The following is a 21520-nucleotide window of genomic DNA, read 5'->3' as shown; positions in this document are numbered from 1 at the left end:
GTGGTGGCGGGTATTGAGAATGAGTGGGGGTTAGAGGAGAAACATGTCTTTAGCCAAGTTTGGAAGAGCCCGGCTCCTTCTAAGGTGGTGGCGCTCTCTTGGAGATCTTTGCTTAATCGTATACCGACCCGTTTGAATCTTCTTTATCATCATGCTCTACCTCCAAATTTAAGTTTGCATTGTGTTTTGTGTGATTTGGAGGAGGAATCCACCAACCATTTGTTCTTGCATTGCAATGTAGTTAGCTCGGTTTGGGAGAAAGTCAAAAGGTGGTTTGAGATTGAATTCATTACACCGCCCAATTTGTTCGTTCATTGGCTTTGTTGGAATGCGGGGAGGACGACTAGTAAATTGTTTCAAATGGGTAGGCGTCTTGTTTGGCATACCACCTTGTGGGTTATTTGGAGGGCTAGGAATAACCGTATTTTTAACAATGTGGTAAGTTTAGCGGAGGAATTCTATTGTTAGTTGGATTACTATATTCGTAGTTTAAACTCTGACCATCACAAAAAAAAAAAAAAACATTAATCACATGAGAAATTTAATATTATGATTAACATACTCCCTCCAGAATAAATATAAACAAAAACAAAAGGTAGTTAGAAAATTGATATATGTGGATTAAAATTTTGCCACACACATTAATTTTTCAACCATCATTTTTGTTTATATTAATTCATTTTAAAAAAAGAGTTGATTTATTGTCAAAATAGGTTGGAGTGTCTCTAATATTTATGTCTTTACTTAATTCATTTTCTTTTCTTTTATGTTGTTGATAAATTTACTGAATTGATCGTCTATAAATCATGTATTTTGAATTTCTAGAAATCGTAATGCGATTGTGTGGTCACAATGGAATCATTTAAGTATGTGCTTGTTTGACATTTCACCACTGCTACCGTGTGTTTGAGAGCCTTGGAAATTGATAATAGAGAAGCTACAAATTGTATGATCTCTCGAAACGCACTTTTACAACAAATCCATCCTCAATACAAACATAGGCTTAAAATTGCACCAGAAAGTAGAATGGCTGATTGAAACGATAATTTAAACATACTTTAAACTTTCACCATTCTGGAGAAAGAGTGCACAAGGAGGGAGTTCTAATCAGAATGCTAAAGTGATTGGCCACAAAAATGGATTTGACACTGCATTTTTAAAAAAACTATAAGAAGGCATTTAGCACATGAGTATCAAATGCTTATATTATCTCATTTTCTTTTCTGTTGTTGATAATTTTACTAAGAGCACTGCTAAATACAGAAAAAAATGACCACGAAGGTGTCCCGAATAAATTGTCATGTTAAAAAATTTACAAATTAAATGGTCGTGATGCATTCACGAAACATTTTCTTGGGAGAAACAACATTAGCCTTTTTCTGAATTTATGTCTTTCACAACTCCATACTTACATTGTATATCATCGGTAGACATGACAACAAAACTCGCCCCCGCCAAACCCGATCGTCCCCGTCCCAAATTTAACGGGGAAAACCGATTTAACTAGATGCGGGTGTGAGAGAAATTTAGTTTTCAGTACGTAGGCGGCGCCGGGGGCGGGGGATGCTTACACCCGCCCCACACCCGTTTTTTAAAATTTACTTTATTAAGTTTTATAATCTTATTTCCATAAGCACCAACCAATTTTAATATATCATTACTCTTTAGAAACATATTTACTATAATTATTTTGCTCTTTTAAATTTTTTTTATTAAATATTTAATTATTAATATAGTTATTATTTTTTGTTGTTATGAAAAAATATGCATTTTTTTAAATATTTTATAAAAAATAGAGTTTTTGCGGGTGGAGCGGGGCAGAGAGACCTGTCTCCATTGGGGGCGGGGTTGGGTGTTCAATTTTTACCCGTTATGGTTTGGGGATGGGGGCGGGTGCATGGAAGTGGGGACAGGGACGAGGATGCGTAAACCAGCCCCCGATCCGCCCCATTGTCATGTCTAATCATCGGATAGAACTTGTGTGCTATTGAAATACCAATGTTATATAACATTGGCCAATGATGGCATGCCACATAACCGATGTAAGAAATGACTAAAGAGGAAAGAGAAAAGATATACATGTGAAGTGCTACGTGGCACACCCTCATTGGCCAATGTTATATAACATTGATATCCCAGTGATACACAAGTGTTATCCGTATATCACCGTGACAAAGGCCAAATTTTAGGCTATCATCCAAGCATTGCCATACTTCTTAGCGCTTACATCATTGCCACCCTTCTTAATTTAATTGAGACTTTCAGATAAGAGAAAGTCTTGCACGAACATAAGCTTTTGGACACACCACACATAAAAATATATTTTATTTTATTTTTTTGATAAGAAAAATACATTTTATTTAATTATTTAAAAAATAAATATGATCTAATTATTTTCTCTTTCTCTATCTTTTCTCAATTATGTATGTGTGCCTAAATTTAGTGACCAAACACTTGTGCCTAAACAAGTATTTTCCTTCAGATAAATAAGTGGTGTGGTTCACTTTCCGGTGGCATTTAGTATGGGAAAAGGGAGTTGTTTCCCACCATAGGAAAGTTGATTATGTCCATTGGATTAAATGAGTAACAAATCTTTATCCTACTCTCTCATACACTATATCGTTGTTTTACACTATCTTCCACCATCTCTCTTTCTTGTTTTTTGAATTCAGAATCATAAAATAACTTCTCAAATCCTTCTCCTAAGCTCATTAACACAAGCTTTAAAATTCTCGCCCAAAAGAATTAAGAGTTGCAACTTAATTTTAAAAATCAAAACTGCAACTACAGCGTTGTCTCAGGCGGTGGAGGAAAGACCATTGGTCCTATCCTAAATATATACCTGCTTCTTAGTTTGATTGCCTTTTTTAAGCTTTGACTCGACAAAATCTAAGCATCACACTTTTAGCATGGAGTTACCACTGATTATGGTAGATTAAAAGAATGAATTTCATCATTTTTATTAAACAAAAGCTTAAAAAGAGCTAGAGTGTCTTTGGATAAATAGCCTAATTAAGCACTTATAATATCTGAGTTTTCCAGCAGCAACATGGTGGTGTGTGGTGGTTGCTGTATCTGATATAGTGGTGGTTGTGGTATGAGTGTGTGGGACATGAAAGAGAGATGGTGGAAGATAGTGTAAAACAATAATCTAGTGTTGAGAGAGTAGGATAAGGATTTGTTTCTCATTTAATCTAATGGACATAATCAACTTTCCCATTGTGGGAAACAACTCCCCTTTTCCAGGCTAAACCCCACCTCACTTTCCTATTCGTATACTATTCAAACAACTTTCATCCCCACGAGGCCATGCTTCAGTTCTCATAACCCATGAGAGATTGTAAATAAGAGAAGGTAAAATGAAATAAAAGGATTGTACCAAAAAAATGAAAATAGATACTAAACCTGTGACGAATGAAAAAATTGATGTGATAAAAAAATGATGAAAAGTTGGCTGCTTTCACTGCAGACCAACCTCTTGTCTGGTGGGACGTTTCATTTTATTTTTGTCACAATTCTAACATTATTTATAGGAATCCCTTTTAAGAATTCTCAATGATTTACCAAATTTCTCAAACTCTAGTACAGTCCAAACTCCAAACCACAAGGCTGTGGAATCACATGCCCACAAAAAAACATATTCTAATCTCAATTACAGAAGAATACAAATTTGTGACTAAATTAACTTTTTTTTTATTACACTATAATAAAAATAGTAAGTACACCAATATCATGATTGTCGTGATTGCAGTATAAAAGACAAATATGAAATTCATTGAATTGAATATCCCATATAAACAAAACAGGATAATTAAAATTGATCATGAATTCAGCAACCCCATCTCCAATTTATTACAAAAATCAACAATAAAATTACCTAATGACCCTCTTCAAATCAAACAAGAAAAGAAGCAATACGTTTGACCATATCAATAGAACTCTGAGTTTCAGGATGATAAATCTGAAAACAATGTTCTTCACCTTCAACATGAACAAGTTCCACATCACCTTTCCAACCACTTTTCTTAACAGCATCATAGTACCAAATCCCTCTGTCTCTTAAATCATCATTCCCAGCAACAAAAATCAATATCTTAGGACAACCAATAATATCCAAACTTGGAGCATCAATAGCCAAAGGATTGATCAAAGGGTTATCAATCCCACCAGGTGCATCAGGATACACAAAATTCCATACTTTCATAGGTGAACTTTGTTCATGCCCTTCAACTGATTCTGACAAAACCGGCTTCGAACTCCAAAACAAAGGAAAAGCAAGTAATGCTCCTCTAATTTTCACATCACCAGGTAAAGTTTCAACACCATTACCAACACGAAGAAGTGCATTATGTGCAATATTTGCACCTGAAGTATCACCACCAATGTAAAAACGGTCAAAATCACCGTATTTGATTAACCATGGTTCAGCGTTATTGATGTTGTTGATGGAATGAGAAGTGATCCATTTGAGAGAAAACCAACCATCATCATATGCAGCAGGAAGAGGGTGTTCTGGTGCAAGTCTATATTCAACAGAAACAACAAGAACATTTGCTTGTGAAGCAATGATGTTAAGGTAACGTTGGTGAAGAAAAGAGAAAGCTGATTCAAGACAAAAAGCACCACCATGATAGTAAACTAAGATTGGAAGCTTTTGAGTTTGGTTGGTGAGTTTTGGAAGATGAATACGTGCAGAGATTAATGGGTTTTGTGAAAAGGTTATGTCTTTTGATGAGACACCTGTTTCAGGATCAAGAGGGATTGGTGGTACGATTTTAGAGCCTAAGAAACGTTCAACTGTTCCATCTTTGTAGACACGGAGAAGAGGTGGAAGTTCTCTGTCTATCTCTTTGGTTGAAGAAGCCATTGATGAAGGGAAGTGAAGAGAGTAGAACAGAGAAGGTTAATAGGTTACAGTGAGTAAGCTTAATATAAGTAAGACACAAGATGGTTCTTTTCAAAAGTCAAAGTTTGACAATATGGTCAAATGTGTCACCTTAATAACAATATTGTTATGGAACAGACTTGGTTGCTTCCTCGTGCAGGCCTACCTACCTACCCCATAATAATTTTAACTGAAAATTCATAAAATACTTTCTAGTATATTACATCAACCTATACATATATGTCTAATGTTATTTTAACCCATCATTATTAGCCTCTTTAACCTCTTGCAGACGTCGCAAGATATACTAAGGTTTTGATCTTTTGAGTGAGACTAAGTGGGTAGCAGAAATCAAACTTTGAATTTTTTTGTTTTCCTAGCCAAAAATTACATTACCTACTCGTCCAAAACACGGAATTGATAAAAGTATGGTCTTAATTTAAAACATTATCATAATTTGAATTTAGTTTTGATAACACCGTATTCGCTCCTAATATTTCTATATGCATCCTTATTGCTAGTATGGATCTCGCAATGGAAATATGATATGTTTTAATTCATGATCTTTGTAATTGTATCATCATCTGATGTGTTTGTTTCATGTTATTTTTGTAGATTCTTTAGAATAAAATGATGGAAATATCTATTCTAATATTTATTATAAGTTTATAAACATTTATTCCTGTATAAAATGTTCACTTGATTGTATTGAACATATTTTGACAAGTTATATGATATAAGATCTCTTCTTTAAAAAAAAAATCCTGTATAAAATGTTTATTGGAATAGAAAAAGTTTCTCAAAGAAAATGGTGGAAAATAAAATTCCTAAGAATATGAGAATAATTTTTAGTCTAACTACCTATTAACCTATCTATTATAATGGGTCATGTTCGAACCATTGTATTCTTTCTCACTTGGCTTCTTTGAAGCACAACTTTAAAAACTTAAAACTTCAACTGCAAACTCATTATGAATATTTTTGGTTGGGAGATTTAACTAAAATCAGAGAATCAAAGTTATTCAAAAGTAAATAAATTAGAGTATAAATTTGTAATTAAATTAATTGTGTTTTTAAAAAGCTTTTATCAATTGAATTGTAAAAGAAAAAAAAAGCTTTCATCAATTGGTTTTGTAAGTCTCATATTTGAACGATATGACATGAATACATGTTTATAAGTGGGGCAGTCCACATCTTATAGATTGTTTTAGTAAGATTATGTTAGACTCAACTATAAAGTCTAAGATGATATTAGAGTCTATCTGATATTTGTTAGGCCACTCGAATCACGCTTCAGATGTTAAGTTTCGGGCGTGAGTGAGACGTGTTAAAGAATCTCACATTAGAGTGTTTATAAGTGAGAACAATCCTCACATTATAACCTGATTTTGTATATCATAGTCTACATAAGATTTGTTGGACCATTTGCTATCAAATCTTTGCTATCGGTCACTCAGGTCACGCTCCAGGTGTCCACTTTTGAACAGTTGACAAAACAATTTTTTTGAGGGGAAGTGGGAGCAATCTTTGAACCCGATTTTATAAGGTTGAGTTAGATCCAACCCAAAATTTTATTAGTGCTATATTAATTTGTTATATCGTCTTATTAAATAAAAGTCTTGCTAACCGGTGCTCCAGAAACACTTGTTAAGGAATCCAAGAGTAAAATATAAACTGTTACGTTTGATCAAGTGAAGATTACGTAACTTTTTAATAAAAACTCACTTTTTCTAGTTTTTTAGCCGATACCCATTTGACATCGTTTAACCTTCCTATAAACTAACAAAATTCACATTAGTAGGTGACTGAGCGGATACCAATTTTTTTTTTTTTTTAAATAGCAACATTTATGTGGAGTGCAGCGCAAGTTATACTCTTGAAATTATCCTGAAAAACTGGATCAGTGATCGTATTTAAATTTATGATGAATCAAATTGATTTGATAATAAAATAAGATTATTTTTTTAATAAATAACATAAGAAATTATTTGTTAGTTTTTTAAATTAAAACAGGGTTAACGTGTAAATCCAAAAAAAAAAAAAAAAAAAAAAGGGTTAACGTGTTTGGTATTTTCCGTTGCTTATATATAGCAGTAATACTAGTACTGAGATTCAACACGCAACACGTATATTTTAGCTCAGTTAACTCTGCCGCCGCAACTCAACTCTGCAGCAAATCCAATGGTATGAGCCTTCTTCAATTATTATTTTTTCCTTCACTTTTATATTTTGGTTTTGTTTTGAATTGGATTGAATATGGCAACACATGCATGGTGTAATATACTAATTAAACTCCAGAATTAATCTGATTATTACTCTCTTAATAAATTAAGTTCTCTTGGCAATGCAGGATAAAGATGGTGATGCAGGTCAGAAACTATTAACCATGGAAGAAGCAATAGCGTTTGTAAGTGATGTAAAAGTTAAGTTTCAAGACAAGAGGGAAAAGTATAATGAATTTTTGAAAATCCTAGGTGATTACAGGGCTCAAATAATTGATATAGAAGGTGTCACAACAAGAATAGAGGATCTGTTTAAAGGGCATTCAGATTTAATTTTAAAATTCAAATACTTTTTGCCAAACCGATCTGGAATCAGTGATGACACCGAAGAAAAGGAAGAAGACTCTGAACAAAACCCACCTGATAGATTAGGGTCGCCAACTCAAGAAGTTAAACTTCTGTCTCAAAAGACTGATACAATATGAGGGAATTTGGAGGAGAAGAAGCAAGTATAACTTAGGATTCATATGCTGTCAATGTATTTCAAAAAAAGTGATTTGTTTATACCTTCAATTAAATAATTCGAAGAATATTTTTTATATACTACATCTAGGTTGAGTAAGTTTATTTTTTTTTATGTGTTACTAATTGAATGTTTTTTCTAGGATATTTGGAAAAACGACCGAGGTATTATTGGACCGAGAGGTTTAGATATGTTAGAGAAATGATATTTCTATAATCAATTTGTGATAACTATTGTGGCAACTATGTTTTTCATACTCACATCATGTTTTTATTTTCTCTATATATTGTTTTGATTTTCGTGTCGATATTTTTTTTTTTTTTTTTTGTAAACCTATGGTTGTCGTTGTCACATAAGTTATCATAAGAATGATTATTCAAATAACACATATATATAATGTTGTCTTAGTTTGAAATAATGGTTATTTATTCATTCGTCTAGGTTTGCATCCAAGACCTTCTGATGATGTATCCGACCCCAACACTTTTTAAATTATTGAAAAAATTGATTGTGGTAAATTATCTGGTAAGTTGTTGTGTTTGTTCCAAGTAAAATAAAAATTTGGTCAGAACCATCCAAAAACAATAGTGTAACAAGGAGTAACAGTAGGTTTGTTTTGGTTTTGAAGAGAGTAAAATGTGTACCAATAAAAACAGTTTGAAATAAAATAAATAATTGTAATGTAAAATATAATTATTTGGTTTGATTTTTGGATGATCAGTTATGAATGACATGAAATTGACCCAATAGATATCAGTTTTAATTAGTTTGCCTCTTTGAATTACTTCTGTTGCCGAATCCAAAGTAATTCTAGGGCAAAATCCATACCAACATTTTCCCAGTAGCTTCACATGGCATATATAACTTTGTTGACTATAAGTTCTAGTGACTTGTATCCTTTTTTTTTTTTTTTTTTTTTTTTCTTCCTTCATTGAGTTCACCGGGTTGTAGAGGTACCAACTCGATTTTAACTTGATCTTTCACTTAAATGTGAGTATTCGCATGACTGTCGTATAAGGCATGGAGATCATATTGCCAAGGTCTTACAAAAAAAAAGGTGGCAAACATCCATAAGAGTAACATCACACCAAACTTTGCGATCATAGAGATCATATAGCTTTTGTCGATGGAAAAGATACAAGCCAATTTTGAGATACTATTACTCCATTCCCTTTGTTGTTGACCCGTTGTAGCCCTTATGAATGTGGGTGGTCCAACTTTAATTTCTCTACTATATAGTTTGACACAACATTTTTACAACTTTCCACTAACGATGATTACATCACAAAAACCTTGCCTTTGCAAAGTGTAGCGAGTGTGGAAGATATCGTGTCTTAACGATGGTTCTTCTTTGATAGATTGTTGAGCGTAAGCTACTTCTAACTACCAATGATTCACCATAGTTCGTAGGAACGTAATCGTTAACATAAATTGGTTCTTCCATTTCATCTTCTTCTTCTTTAACAAAAATATAGGGGATATATGATCACCTTGCCAAATTCCTCTAGAAGCATGTAAAGTATTCATGCAAGACTTGTTCCAATTGATGGCCATACAAGTCAAATCAATGCAGTATCTGACCAAGAAAATAATATCATCTACTACTCAATGTGATCATAAAAACTTTCTCAAGATCCAAATATAAAACCATATAAGATGTCTTTCCTTTCATATAGTTAAGTGAGTAAAATGTTTTCTGAAGGATCATAATATCATCCAAAGTAGATCTTCCAGGAATAAATCTACTTTGATTTTGAGAGATAACGTACGACATAGTAAATAGTAATACAACGTCTTTGAGCCACTATCTTCAAGACAATTTTGTAACAAACATTGCAGAAAGCGATAGGGTTGAATGGGTTAACATTAGTTTCATTTTTTTGAAATAGTAATTAGTTGATGAAATTTTTAGTGAAATAATGTTTTTTTTTTTTTTTTTTGTGGTGGTCGAGGTTTGAATCCGGACCTGCATCTAAGCTCACGAGGACAGTGAAATAAATCAATTCAAATTTTAGTGAAATAATTTTAAAACAACTAAATCAATTCAAATTGTGAAACAAATGAAAAATGGTTTGAAAGGCTTAATTAAAACAATAAAAAAACCCAAAAGAAAAATTAATTAAAAATTTGAGGAACAAAAACTATGGGACCAAATTTGGTTTTGGTTAAGTAGCCCAGTGCTTGGAGTTCACACATTTTAATTGTGGAGAAACGGGGTGTCTGTGTTTCGAACTCCAATACCTATATATAATATACAAATTTCCTACCAACGAGGTAAGTTCACGCAAACTTATGGGACCAAAATTGCACATAGCTAAAACTAGATACCAAAATTTTAATTAATATTTTTTAGCGTTATCAATTGGTTTTGGATTATGTTTATTTTATTTTATTATGTCCTCTTGTATAACAAAAAGTAGCAACAACTATGTGGAATGTATCTCTTCAAAAAAAAAAAAAAAACTATGTGGAGTGGAGCGCAAGTTGTTATAATAATAAATAAATAAATTAATACTAACAAAATAAGAAAAATAGTTTCTTTCGTTACCCAGTAATTAGGGCACAACAAACTCAACATCAACACATCCAAAACCCTAGCACAGGCTCACTTTACCTCTGCCGACGCAAATCAACTTTGCGACAAATCCAATGGTATGCTGATCATTAATTATTTTTGTTTTCATTTAAATTTATTTTCTGTTTTGAATTTATTTTCTTATTAATTAACTTTCTTTGTGACCGATGAAGGTTTACGGTGGTGATGCTGGTCAAAAAATACTAAGCATGGAGGAAGCATCAGCTGTGTTTCAAGAGAAGATGGAAAAGTATGATGAGTTTTTGAAAGTTGTTGTTCGCGGATGACAGAAGGATCACAACCTGCAAAACAAGAAAGTAAAGAGTAAAATTTGAGGCGTGACTATGTCACAGAACTAAGGAAATATCCGCAGAATTGCGCAACTTCCTCAACAAGTTATTCTCAGGGGTAAGTGTACCGAGGCTATCAGGATACGAAAAATACACATTCTCAGATGACTCAGACACTTGGTATTTTTGTAAGAAAATTGAATGAAGAAAGGAAGAGCTTTTTTTTTTTTTTTTTTTTCCGTTGGTTAACGTTTCTTCTCCATAAAAGGCAATATATGGGTGTGTTTGGTAACCCAAAAAAGCTAGCTTATAGTTTGTTGGATTAGCTTATAAGCTCGTTAGATGAAAACGTGGTGTGTTTGGTAACAAACTATTTTCATGAGCTTATAGCGTTTTTTGAAAAGCTATTTCAAGTAGCTTTTTAGCTTATAGCTGGTAGCTTTTTATATTTTCTTCCAACTTTAACCCTATTAATTTAAATTAATTATTTTCTTAATTAAACAACTATCCATGTTCATCTTTATAACCGCCCCATTTTTTCCCTTAAAAAAAATGCCACATTGTTTTATTTTTATTTTTAAGGAGCACTTTATATATATATATATGTATTTTTTTAAGGAAATGCTTTATATTTTGCTATAACTAACCTGCTGTACACCACACAAAAAATAACTAGCCTATTTTTTTTAAAGGAAAAAATAACTAGTCTTTTGTACGTTATAAATTTTTATATATTCTGGTTCACATTTTGTTTCCACCTTTCTCTTATTTTTGGGATTCATAAAGCAGAGATCAAAATTGTCGGTGAATTTTTTTTTAGGATTAAAGGTCGAAGAATTTTTTTATGGAGACTAAGGCCAAAAGTTTGAATATTTATAGGGACCAAAAACATATTTAACTATAATTAAAAATATTAAAAAATAAACACATTACAAAAAAATGTGTGTGTCTATATGTATATTAAAAATAAAATAAAAAACATGTCCTTTTATGTCATTTTATACTTATCATCCACTTCAATAGCTAATTTTACCAAACACATTATTTTTAATAAGCAAGCTTTTCAACTATCAGCTATCAGCTAGCTTATAACTTATTTTTACCAAACAGAGCCTATATATTTATTAAATGTGAGAAAATTATTTTCAAAGATTGAGCACTCATTCAGATTTTCCACAACAGAATTACACATGTGTGTACACCAAGTCAATTTCATTTAGCACATTTAAAAGCACATTGAAAAACCAATTAAGTTTAACAAATAAAAGAAGTTTACACGAATTTTGCAAAAGAGAAACGTGATGACATTGAAGAAGTCAACAAATTTAATTTCCAAATAAAATTAATTAAATCAATTAGAATAAAATAAATAAATAAATATAAATAACTTTTGAAATATCTAAAATATACAACAATTCCCCACATATTTTAAAAGTTTTAAATTAAGAAAATAATTAGCCTGAGTCACCTTTGAGTGTAATGTATCAAACAGTGTAGCAAGTTATGGAACCTGTCCTAGACTAATTGGTTTAGCAAGCTATGGAACCCAATACACTTGATGTATGTTAGAGGTCTCATAATCACATTACACCCCCCACAATTCTTGTGTCATCGCTGTGTTGCGCATTTAGGCCGTGCGGGCGTGCGCGTGTCTGGTTTTCATGAGTGCTCTAGAGACCTGCCACGGTCTCATGCAAGCGGCCCTACTTCACACTCATATAGGTGATTCCATCTAGTGCATGCTACAACCACACACCACCCTAAAGGCTTATGGTAACCATTAAAGGCATTAAAAGCCTAACCCTCAAATTTTAATTTAATTAGCACTTCTCATTTCATTGTCATAACACTATAGGAAAAGGATAAAACAATTTAGTGCTAACATAACTAACAAGTGACTTGTTTTTTCCATTGAACCTTTTTCATGGGATCTCCAATCATAAAGATTGGGTTCCCATCACTCTAATCATAAGACGTCTCATAATCAATTAATCTCATATTTCGTCGAATCTATAAAAATAAACTCGATTTTCACAATAAATTTATACAAATTTGCTTATACGAAGTAAGCAACAACAAATTCATCAATAAAATAAAATAAATCTATTTATTTTATTGGTTAAAACTCAATTATCATCATTGTATTATTTGAATGCAATGGTTTATCCTCTCTAAATAATATCACATATGCTGTCAAATCAATTTTCCTAATATGGTTTATCAAGTCTACCCCAAGCAGTGACAACATCTCCACAAAAGAAAAACTAAATCTAAAGATAAAGTTACTATCCAAGTCTACTTAGAAAATGTTCAAACAACAAACCCCCCACATTGGATTAATATAATGCAATGTGTAAATTTATTGAACAGATTAACTTGAATGATTAGTGACAACACTCTAACAATGGAGAAAACAAATTCCCATAAATATAAATTTATATATAAACAAATTTTAATAAAAATAATTTTTGTGGTATCTCACAAATATCTCATGATTAATTCAAATAGCATCATTACAAAATCTTATTTGTACATCACATTTAAAAACTACATAGAAATGATCATATTTAGTATAGAACTTTGCCACATCCTTCTCATACAAGGATAATAAAAACAAGATAAATCAAGTTCATCATTGTTGCCATTTAAATATGTTAATGTTCAGTTCATTCCAATTTTAAACAATATCTCATGCATTCCTAGAATTAAAGCGACACTTTCTCAAATCACAAAAACTGATACCTTCACAACCATTACAAAGAAAGTCCACTTAAACGATGCATACTATGACAACCTTCCATTAATTCACATATACTTCAAAATTTTCACAAAATTTATACGTACATATGTCATTGAGGTGATATTAAAATATATCATTATCATATGGATAGAGTAATTCATTTTAAGCGCTTCGACGTCGTCTAATTATTATATCTCAATACCATAATATATATTTTAAAATAGTCACTGAAATCATATACACCAAAAGAGAGAATCAAATTCTGAGCTCAAGAAAAATTAACATGACATCACATATGATCAAATGAGCATTAAATCAAAGATTTATTACAATCAATAAAATCAAAATAGAAACAGCTCCATCACTTAAAACTCCATTCTGTATTTTTTTTTTCCAGTTCAATTTGTTAACACATGAATAAAAAATATTTCAATCACTAGACACAAACTATATTTGGTTGCATCGCAAACAACTTAAACTTAGCCATTATAATAATCTCAATTAAAAATAAATAAATCAAATGGAAGATTAGAATATCATCGTAATCCAAACAGATTCAACATATATACAATCATGATTTCAACACAAAAAATCAATACTGATTGGGAGGTTGAAAGCTTAGAATATGTACCTGATTCTTGTGAATGGTTTAAGAGAAGAATGGTTTGAATTACCGATGAATTCCACAACATAGATTGCACTGTTTCAAGTCCTATTTATCCATTCAGTGCAGTCACAAAGACATTGCAATCCCTGACTCCTTTAGCAGGCAAACTTGTTTGCACAATTATAATCGTCTCCAGCCATAATTCCTTAGATTGTTGTTCGCGGATGACTGAAGGATCACAACCTGCAAAACAAGAAAATAAAAAGTAAAACCTGCGTGACTATGTCACCGAACTAAGGAATTATCCGCAAAATTGCGCAATTCCCCAAGAGTACAACATGTTCTTCTCGGCGGTAAGCGTACCCGAGCTATCAGGACACGAAAAATACACAGGCTCAGATGACTCAGACACTTAGTATTTTTGTAAGAAAATTGAATGAAGAAAGGAAGAGCAAAGTATTTTTCTTTTCTATGTTAAAATGAAAAGCAACGTTTTTTATAATATATAGAAAGAATATATTTTTCCGTTGGATAACCGTTTCTCCTCCATAAAAGGCAATATAATATATTTATTAAATATGAGAAAATTATTTTTAAAATTGAGCACACGTTCAGATTTTCCACAACAGAATTACACATGTGTGTACACCAAGTCAATTTCATTTAGCACATTAAAAAACCAATTAAGCTTAACAAATATCGCCTATTAAATAGGTAGATTATTTCAAAAGAAGTTTACACAAATTTTGCAAAAGAGAAACGTGTTAACATTGAAGAAGTCAACAAATTTAGTTTCCAAATAAAATTAATTAAATCGATTAGAAAAAAAAATAATTTTTTTTTTTTTTGAAATATCTAAAATATACAAATTGTATGATTTCAAGGCTCTAAGAATTGATCAAGAAAGTGCCACATCAAAAATGGAGAAATTGTTTGAAGGACATTCGGATTTAATTTTGAAATTAAACACCTTGATGTTAAAAGAGATAAGAGATCTCTAATGACTAACGATTCTAAAGAAAAACATAAGATCAAACCGGATCGATTCAAGTTGGAGTTAATTGACCAACTTAATCAAATGCACGACAAACTTGAGAAATTTGAGTCGAAAGTGATGGGCAAAACTCAATCAAATAGGGTCAAGGGCTCAACATTTGACTAAAGCAATATTAGACATTGTGGAGTACATGAAGAAGCAAGGCCTGACAAACTTGAGTAAAAAGTGATTGGCAAACTTATCAAATAGGGTTGAGGGTTCAACATTCGTCTAAAACAACATTAGACATTGCGTAGAACATGAAGAAGCAAGTATAAACCTATTTAAGTTAGATTTCCGGACAATATGCTATGAACGAATGGTTTTTAATAAAGTGCCTACTTTCGATTGCCATAACACTAAGTTTTTTTAGTTCTATATATAGTGTGAGTAAGTAAGTATATTTGTGCACGGGTACTATGGTGGATTTTCCATAATCATGGTTAGCCCCCGTGATTTTATCAAGCTATTGTGATACTAAATATATGTTTGGTTTCACTTTTAGAGAGATTATAATTTATTGTGGAGGTGTAGAATTGATTTTGACATGTTTTGTTGTTGTCGAGTAGAATTGATTCTGCTTCTATAATTGATTATACTTGAAGCTAGAATTTGCAGTTTTAATTCTAGAATTGATTTTCATACACAAATTTATAGTTCAATTCACTTTTACATGAATATGAATGAATGTATCCAAACACTAATCACTTTTAATCAAAATCAATTCTCCTTATAGCACAACCTAACACACACTTATAAATGTGTAATTAGAATAGAGGTATCGTGGTTTTGAGTTTGGTTTGAAAAGAAGGTGACTGATCCGGCACAACTGTCCAAATTATTCAATTGGTGTTTCACATTTGTGAAAATTGGTTCCAGTAAATTTCAGTGTTTGTCCCAAGTAAGTTTGAGGTAATAGCACAAAGAAACCAGTTTGTCCTAAGTCCTAACTATCCACTTCCACTACAGGTCTGCCGCTCCAAACCCTAACAATGGTTTGTGCCTTCTTCACTCAATCTTCTTTTCATTTTCATGTAGTTATTTTCTGTTTTGTTTTAATTCAGAGTTAAACTCATCATGAACTATTTTTATTATTTTCTTAATAATGAATTATCTTGGCGATGAAGGATTACGCGGGTGGTTCTGGTCGGAGTGAAAAGAATGATGGATTTTTTAGAAATATTGAAGCTTTTCAAAGCTGTAAGAGTTGGAACAGGTGAAGCTGACACAGAAAGATCGAAGAAGCTGGAACAATTGGAGAATAATTATAATAATGTGAGGAATTTGTTTATGATTTATGTGAATTTGCTTTCTATGTGTAATACAGTTGGTCATGCTTTGATTACAAATAGAGAAATCAAAGTTATTTTAAATTTAGCAGTAGTTAGTTAATGTTGTGAGATTGTCTTTTAACCTTGATTTTTACTTGGTAGCAGCTAACTTTCGTTTTTTTGGTATATAACTTGATTAAAAATGAGTTTATGGCTTCAATTATTTGTGAATGAGATTTGAAGGTAAAGTGGTTTTTGTGTAGGACTTGGTGGCTTGTTTAGGTTGACTAATTTACGTAATAGTGAGCTCAACAATGAATTTGAGTGTGAAAATCACGTAAAACCTATCTTCAAGTTAGAATCATTTTTTAATGCAAAATCAGTTCTACAATAGAACATCCAAACATAGCTAACTCAATTCTACATCTCCTTAATAAATTTTTCCTCATCCAAAAGTGGAACAAATCATACACTTAATATGTATATTATATAGATAGATACATTAGATCTTGTGATTACTACTAAATGTTATCAGTTTGGTATATGGATTAAACAGGGAACTTTATATAGATAGTGATTACTTATAGATCTGTGGCAACAAGAAAAAATCATATCCTTTGTTGAATGTGATTCTGCTTCTAGCTAGTTCTTCAAGAAAAAATCATAAGCATGAATATCAATATCAATTGATACAATTGATATTGAGTTGTGCTATGACAATTAAGTAAGACAGGGATTACAGATTTCTGGTTAAGCAACTTTTTTGTACTTAAATGGGAGTTGTGCTATGAATATCAATTGATACAATTCTACGTACTTGTTGTATACACACTACTTGCTGTAGGTATCAGGTCAACCAATCATATCCATTTTTTAACAACTATTGAATGTGATTCATTCTGTTTCCAAATCTTATAGTGAAAATTATAAACATCTTTCCTGTATTATTTAAGACAGAAAGATCGAAAATTTCAAGATGAGTTGTGCTATGAAAATACCATCTGATTCAATCTCTATGCACTTGATGTAAAGTGTATAGTTTAAAGAATTCGCACTCAACAAAGTATACAATGGAAGAAAAAAAAAATACTGTGAAATTGACACATAACAGATAGATCAAACTAGGAATTTTAAAGATCAAACTAGGAATTGCTACATGCAGGATTGTAGTCAAACTTGTTATTGTTCGTCATCTTTCTCTTCATCTTTGAGTGCCGCTGCCGCTTCATCAACTTGAAGTTCATATTTCAACTCTAATCCATCATCACCTTGTTGTTCATCACCATCCAATGGAAGTGAGATTTTGTGTCCCTCTGGCAACCAAGTGTTGAGTCCCAAAAGTAAATCTTTATGGTCTTTAAACAACTCCATCAGTCCTTCTTTGAAAACTCTCATATCAATTCTTTTGGCATTGTAATCAACTACGAGTTTCAAGAATTCATCATACTTTTCCATCTTATATGGAAATGCAACTTTAACTGCTGTTGCAAACGACGTTGGGAATAGAAGTGGGATTTCATCTCCTGGTGGCAAGAAGATGTTGAATCTTGAAATTAAATCTTGATGTTCTTTCAACAACTCCATAATTCCTTCTTTGATGACTCTTCTATCAATTCTTTTGGCCCTGAAATCATGTAGGAGTTTCATGAAATCATCAAACTTTTCCTTCTTATCTTGAAGCACAACTTTTACATCCTTTATAAACTCCATTAATTGCATCACCAATCAAGGGTTTTGTTCTACTGGAGATGTTCATCTTGAAGGGAAGAATTAAGAAAACAAAGCAGAACCCAAAATTCAAAAGGTATAGAAGGAAGAGGTAAAAGGTCAAGTGATTATTTTGATTGATAACAAAGAAGATTGCAAATAAGTACACAAGATTTTATATATATATATATATATATATATATATATATATATATATATATATATATAGTCGCAAGAGAATCAACAAACTAACTACTTAGCAACGAACTCTAACTATTTTTAACTAACTTAGCCTGTGTTTCTATTGCCAATGCCAAATAGAAAGAAAAATAATTGCACTACAATATTTGAAGGGGAGAAAAGAACTAAAAGATAAAACAAACAACAATATTCATATAAAGAGACACGTGTGTGTTTTTATTTTCTGGTTTTTAAATAAAATTTTCACATTTAAAAGAAATATATATATATTTGTATCATCGACTTTAGCCAAGTCGAGGCCGAGACTGCAGCTAAAAATTGTAAAATATAAAATAAGTGTTGGTCTTAATGTTCATTATTTTCCACTTTTCAAAAACTAGTATTCTGTATTTTCCTGTTTTTTAAAATTTTGAAACATAAATTTTTCACATCTAAAATATTAAAATAAAACAAAATTGGAGGGGTATATGACGATTAATTAATTTTTTTAATGTTGCTATTTTGACTACTCCTACTCGTTACTCACTACCACTACGTATGTAAAATAGTCGTTAGTGTTGTGTTGCTATTAATCAAATTTTTCTTTTCACCTAGTTAACAAAATGTAGTGCTACGTGACAAAGTGGAAACTAAACAGAAACGCAAACGGGCGTTCCTTAATAAGTGTCTAAGTATGACCCAAAACATAATAACTTATATTTATCTTGGAGGTGGACATTTAATCGGATCAATATTCCGGTTTGTATGTATTATGAATGGTGTTGGAATCCGAAGGAATGTCTTAAGCGTTAGTTGTTTCGTTCCGAGTTTTTGAGGAGGTCTTGTTTATATTGGTTTGTGCTACTATTTTTGGATTGGTTCTGGCTGGTGCGCCGTGCGCGGCTGCTGTTTTTAGTTTGTAGCAGGAAAGTTCTGTTCAGTTTTTCTTCCTCTGATATGCTATTTCAGTTGTCAGGCGCGCCTCTATCCTCTGTTTGTGTTCGGTTCTGCTTTACAGCAGTAATTCTTTGACAGAATTTTTGGTTTGGGGTGGTTAGCAGCTATCTTTATTTTTTTGGGTTTAGGTTCCTTTTGTATACGGGACGTTTTTGTGGGTTGATGTTCCGCATATTTTCAGCACCTTGTAATTTTCCTGTTCTTGCTTGGTGTGTCTTACGCCGGCAAGATTTAATAAATTTGGCTGATTCAAAAAAAAAAAAAAAATTTGATTAGATTAAAAAATAATAAAATAAAAATGTTAACGCGTACCTCCATGCATTTTTTAAAAACATTAGCGAGTGTCTTGAAACACTCTTTTATATTTATAAGCTTTCTATGTGTAATATTTGCAACACTTGCATGGCGGTTGATTTCTTACTTTCTCACGCTTGTTTGTGTTACGACATATATAGCCAATTGGTAATATGCATAATAGCATATATACCTTTATCTTTGTAAACAGAATGTATCTCATACATTTGGTCATTATGGAGTGTACAAAAAGGTCACACTATGATTACAAATAGATAAATCAAAGTTACTTTAAATTTAGGGTGCAATAACTTGATGTTGTGAGGTTGCAACTTGTCGTGGTATTGTCTTTTAAACTTGATTTTTGCTTGGTAGTAGCAAATTTCATTTTTTTTGGTAAGTTTTATTGTTTTTGGCTTCAATTCTTTATGAATGGGATTTGGTGGTTTGCACTAAATTAAAGTGCTTCATTTGTGTTGTAGGTTGACTATTTTTTTAACAAACTTATTTAGTGTGTGCAACAACTTTTTGTTTCCCTAGATATAGTTTCATATTTGTTTGACTTGTTTCTATCAAAAACTTAGAAAGCTTAAGCTGCGTAGTGCATGATAATGGTTTTGGATTTTGTTTCATGTACGAGCACAAATGCTCTTTTATACGGCGTATATTTTATGGTGACAACTAGGGTACCCATAGAAGAATGATGAGTAATTTACCCCAACCAATACACATTAGCCACATAAGCACATTTTTAAGTGGTATACATGAACTATCTTGACCCCACCAACAAATTGCTCATTTTCATTGGTTGGTGAATAAATTACCCACCATTCTTCAAAGGTAATATAAAAAAAAAACCATATTTTATTACTCTGCACCAACTTTAACAAAAAGAAAATCTGTTATCCACCCATTTTTTATGCCATACCTTATTATTCATTTCATTCCAAGTGTTAGTTGATTACGAATGAATTGATTTTAGTGAAAAGTTAGTTGAATGTTTTTTTTTATTAAATAGTTTATGTTGGACATTTTTTTTTTTAATTATGTTGGATACATTTATGAAAAAATGAGTTGAACAATGAACTTCAGTGTGAAAATCACGAAAATCCTATCTTCACGTGATTTTGCTTCTAGCTACTAGCTCTTATAGAAAAAATGATAAGCCTCTTTGTATTATGTAATACATAGATTGCAGATTTCTAGATAAGCTACTTTCTTGTACTTAAATGTGAGTTGTGCTATGAATATCAATCAATTGATACAATTCTATGTACCAGGACAACAAATCATGATCCATCTTTTTTGTATTATGTAAGGCAGAAAGATTGAAAATTTCAATAATAGTTGAAAGAATTTGCACTCTACAAAGTATACAATGGAAAAAATTGACTGTGAAATTCACACTGAACAATCTAACAGATGCTTGTGTATTGCTATGCTGAAGAATTTGTTTCATACAACAATTCAAGAAAAGAGAAAAAGGACCAAAGAACCTGTCATTTTATAGATCAAACTAGGAATTTCTATACGCACGATTGTAATCAAACTTATTATTGTTCATCATCTTTCAACTCTAATCCATCATCACCTTGTTGTTCTATCACCATCCAATGAAAGTGAGATTTTGTGTCCCTCTGGCAAGAAGGTGTTGAATCCTGAAAGTAAATTTTTATGGTCTTTAAACAACTCCATCATTCCTTCTTTGACAACTCTTACATCAATTCTTTTGGCTTGGTAATCAGCTAGGAGTTTCAAGAATTCATTGAACTTTTCCATCTTATCTTCAAATGTAACCTTAACTTCTGTTAAAAACGCCATTGCTCGATCTTCGAGTGCTGATCGATCACGTTGTTGTAAATCATCATCCAATGGAAGTGAGATTTCATGTCCTGGTGGCAAGAAGATGTTGAATCTTAAAATTAAATCTTGATGTTCTTTCAACAACTCCGTAACTCCTTCTTTGACGACTCTTCTATCAATTCTTTTGGCGCCGAAATCTTGTAGGAGTTTCACGAATTCTTCATACATTTCCCTCTTATCTTGAAACACAGCTTCTACGTCCTTTACAAGCACCCTTGCATCATCAATCAAGGGACCTGTTCTTCTTGAGCTGTTCATCTTGAAGGGAAAAATTACGAAAACAAAGCCGAACCAAACATTAAAAAGTATAGAGGGAAGATACCTTGCTCAATTAAATTCAGTTAAATTATGATGAAATCACAATTTATGA

General features: G+C 31.9%; 3 protein-coding genes and 3 long non-coding RNA genes across 6 annotated transcripts; 2 read left to right on the top strand and 4 right to left on the bottom strand.

Annotated features, from left to right (window-relative positions):
- Window positions 1–3652: 3652 nt before the first annotated feature.
- LOC11413175 (2-hydroxyisoflavanone dehydratase) lies at window positions 3653–4915 on the bottom strand. Its single transcript, XM_003592398.4, has one exon. The coding sequence runs from the start codon at window positions 4865–4867 to the stop codon at window positions 3896–3898; it is 972 nt and encodes a 323-aa protein (XP_003592446.2). The 5' UTR covers window positions 4868–4915; the 3' UTR covers window positions 3653–3895.
- A 2037-nt stretch (window positions 4916–6952) lies between these two features.
- On the top strand, window positions 6953–7890 carry LOC11414099 (uncharacterized). Its single transcript, XR_003008795.2, has 2 exons — window positions 6953–7069; window positions 7236–7890. It is a non-coding gene; the product is annotated as an uncharacterized lncRNA (long non-coding RNA).
- Window positions 7891–10114: 2224 nt separating this feature from the next.
- LOC112417552 (uncharacterized) lies at window positions 10115–14301 on the bottom strand. The gene is made up of 2 exons (XR_003008140.2): window positions 13867–14301; window positions 10115–10507 (listed from the first exon to the last, which is right to left on the bottom strand). It is a non-coding gene; the product is annotated as an uncharacterized lncRNA (long non-coding RNA).
- A 1363-nt stretch (window positions 14302–15664) lies between these two features.
- Window positions 15665–16303, top strand: LOC112421069 (uncharacterized). Its single transcript, XR_003011034.2, has 2 exons — window positions 15665–15873; window positions 16006–16303. It is a non-coding gene; the product is annotated as an uncharacterized lncRNA (long non-coding RNA).
- A 1025-nt stretch (window positions 16304–17328) lies between these two features.
- Window positions 17329–17859, bottom strand: LOC11417708 (paired amphipathic helix protein Sin3-like 4). Its single transcript, XM_003592395.1, has one exon. The coding sequence runs from the start codon at window positions 17857–17859 to the stop codon at window positions 17329–17331; it is 531 nt and encodes a 176-aa protein (XP_003592443.1).
- A 3015-nt stretch (window positions 17860–20874) lies between these two features.
- On the bottom strand, window positions 20875–21408 carry LOC11427883 (paired amphipathic helix protein Sin3-like 2). The gene has a single exon (XM_003592393.3). It carries the CDS (start codon window positions 21406–21408, stop codon window positions 20875–20877), a length of 534 nt encoding a protein of 177 aa, XP_003592441.1.
- Window positions 21409–21520: the final 112 nt, after the last annotated feature.

This window comes from Medicago truncatula, chromosome 1 (genome assembly GCF_003473485.1).
Source record: "Medicago truncatula cultivar Jemalong A17 chromosome 1, MtrunA17r5.0-ANR, whole genome shotgun sequence".
Taxonomy (NCBI): Eukaryota; Viridiplantae; Streptophyta; class Magnoliopsida; order Fabales; family Fabaceae; genus Medicago; species Medicago truncatula.
The sequence above is the reverse complement of the archived record's forward strand: the minus strand, read 5'-3'. Positions and strand labels throughout refer to the sequence as shown.

What these genes read in the sequence shown, in the direction of transcription:
- LOC11413175 (XM_003592398.4), bottom strand. Translation starts at nt 4,867, where the DNA reads ATGGCTTCTTCAACCAAAGAGATAGACAGAGAACTTCCACCTCTTCTC.
- LOC11417708 (XM_003592395.1), bottom strand. Translation starts at nt 17,859, where the DNA reads ATGGAGTTTATAAAGGATGTAAAAGTTGTGCTTCAAGATAAGAAGGAA.
- LOC11427883 (XM_003592393.3), bottom strand. Translation starts at nt 21,408, where the DNA reads ATGAACAGCTCAAGAAGAACAGGTCCCTTGATTGATGATGCAAGGGTG.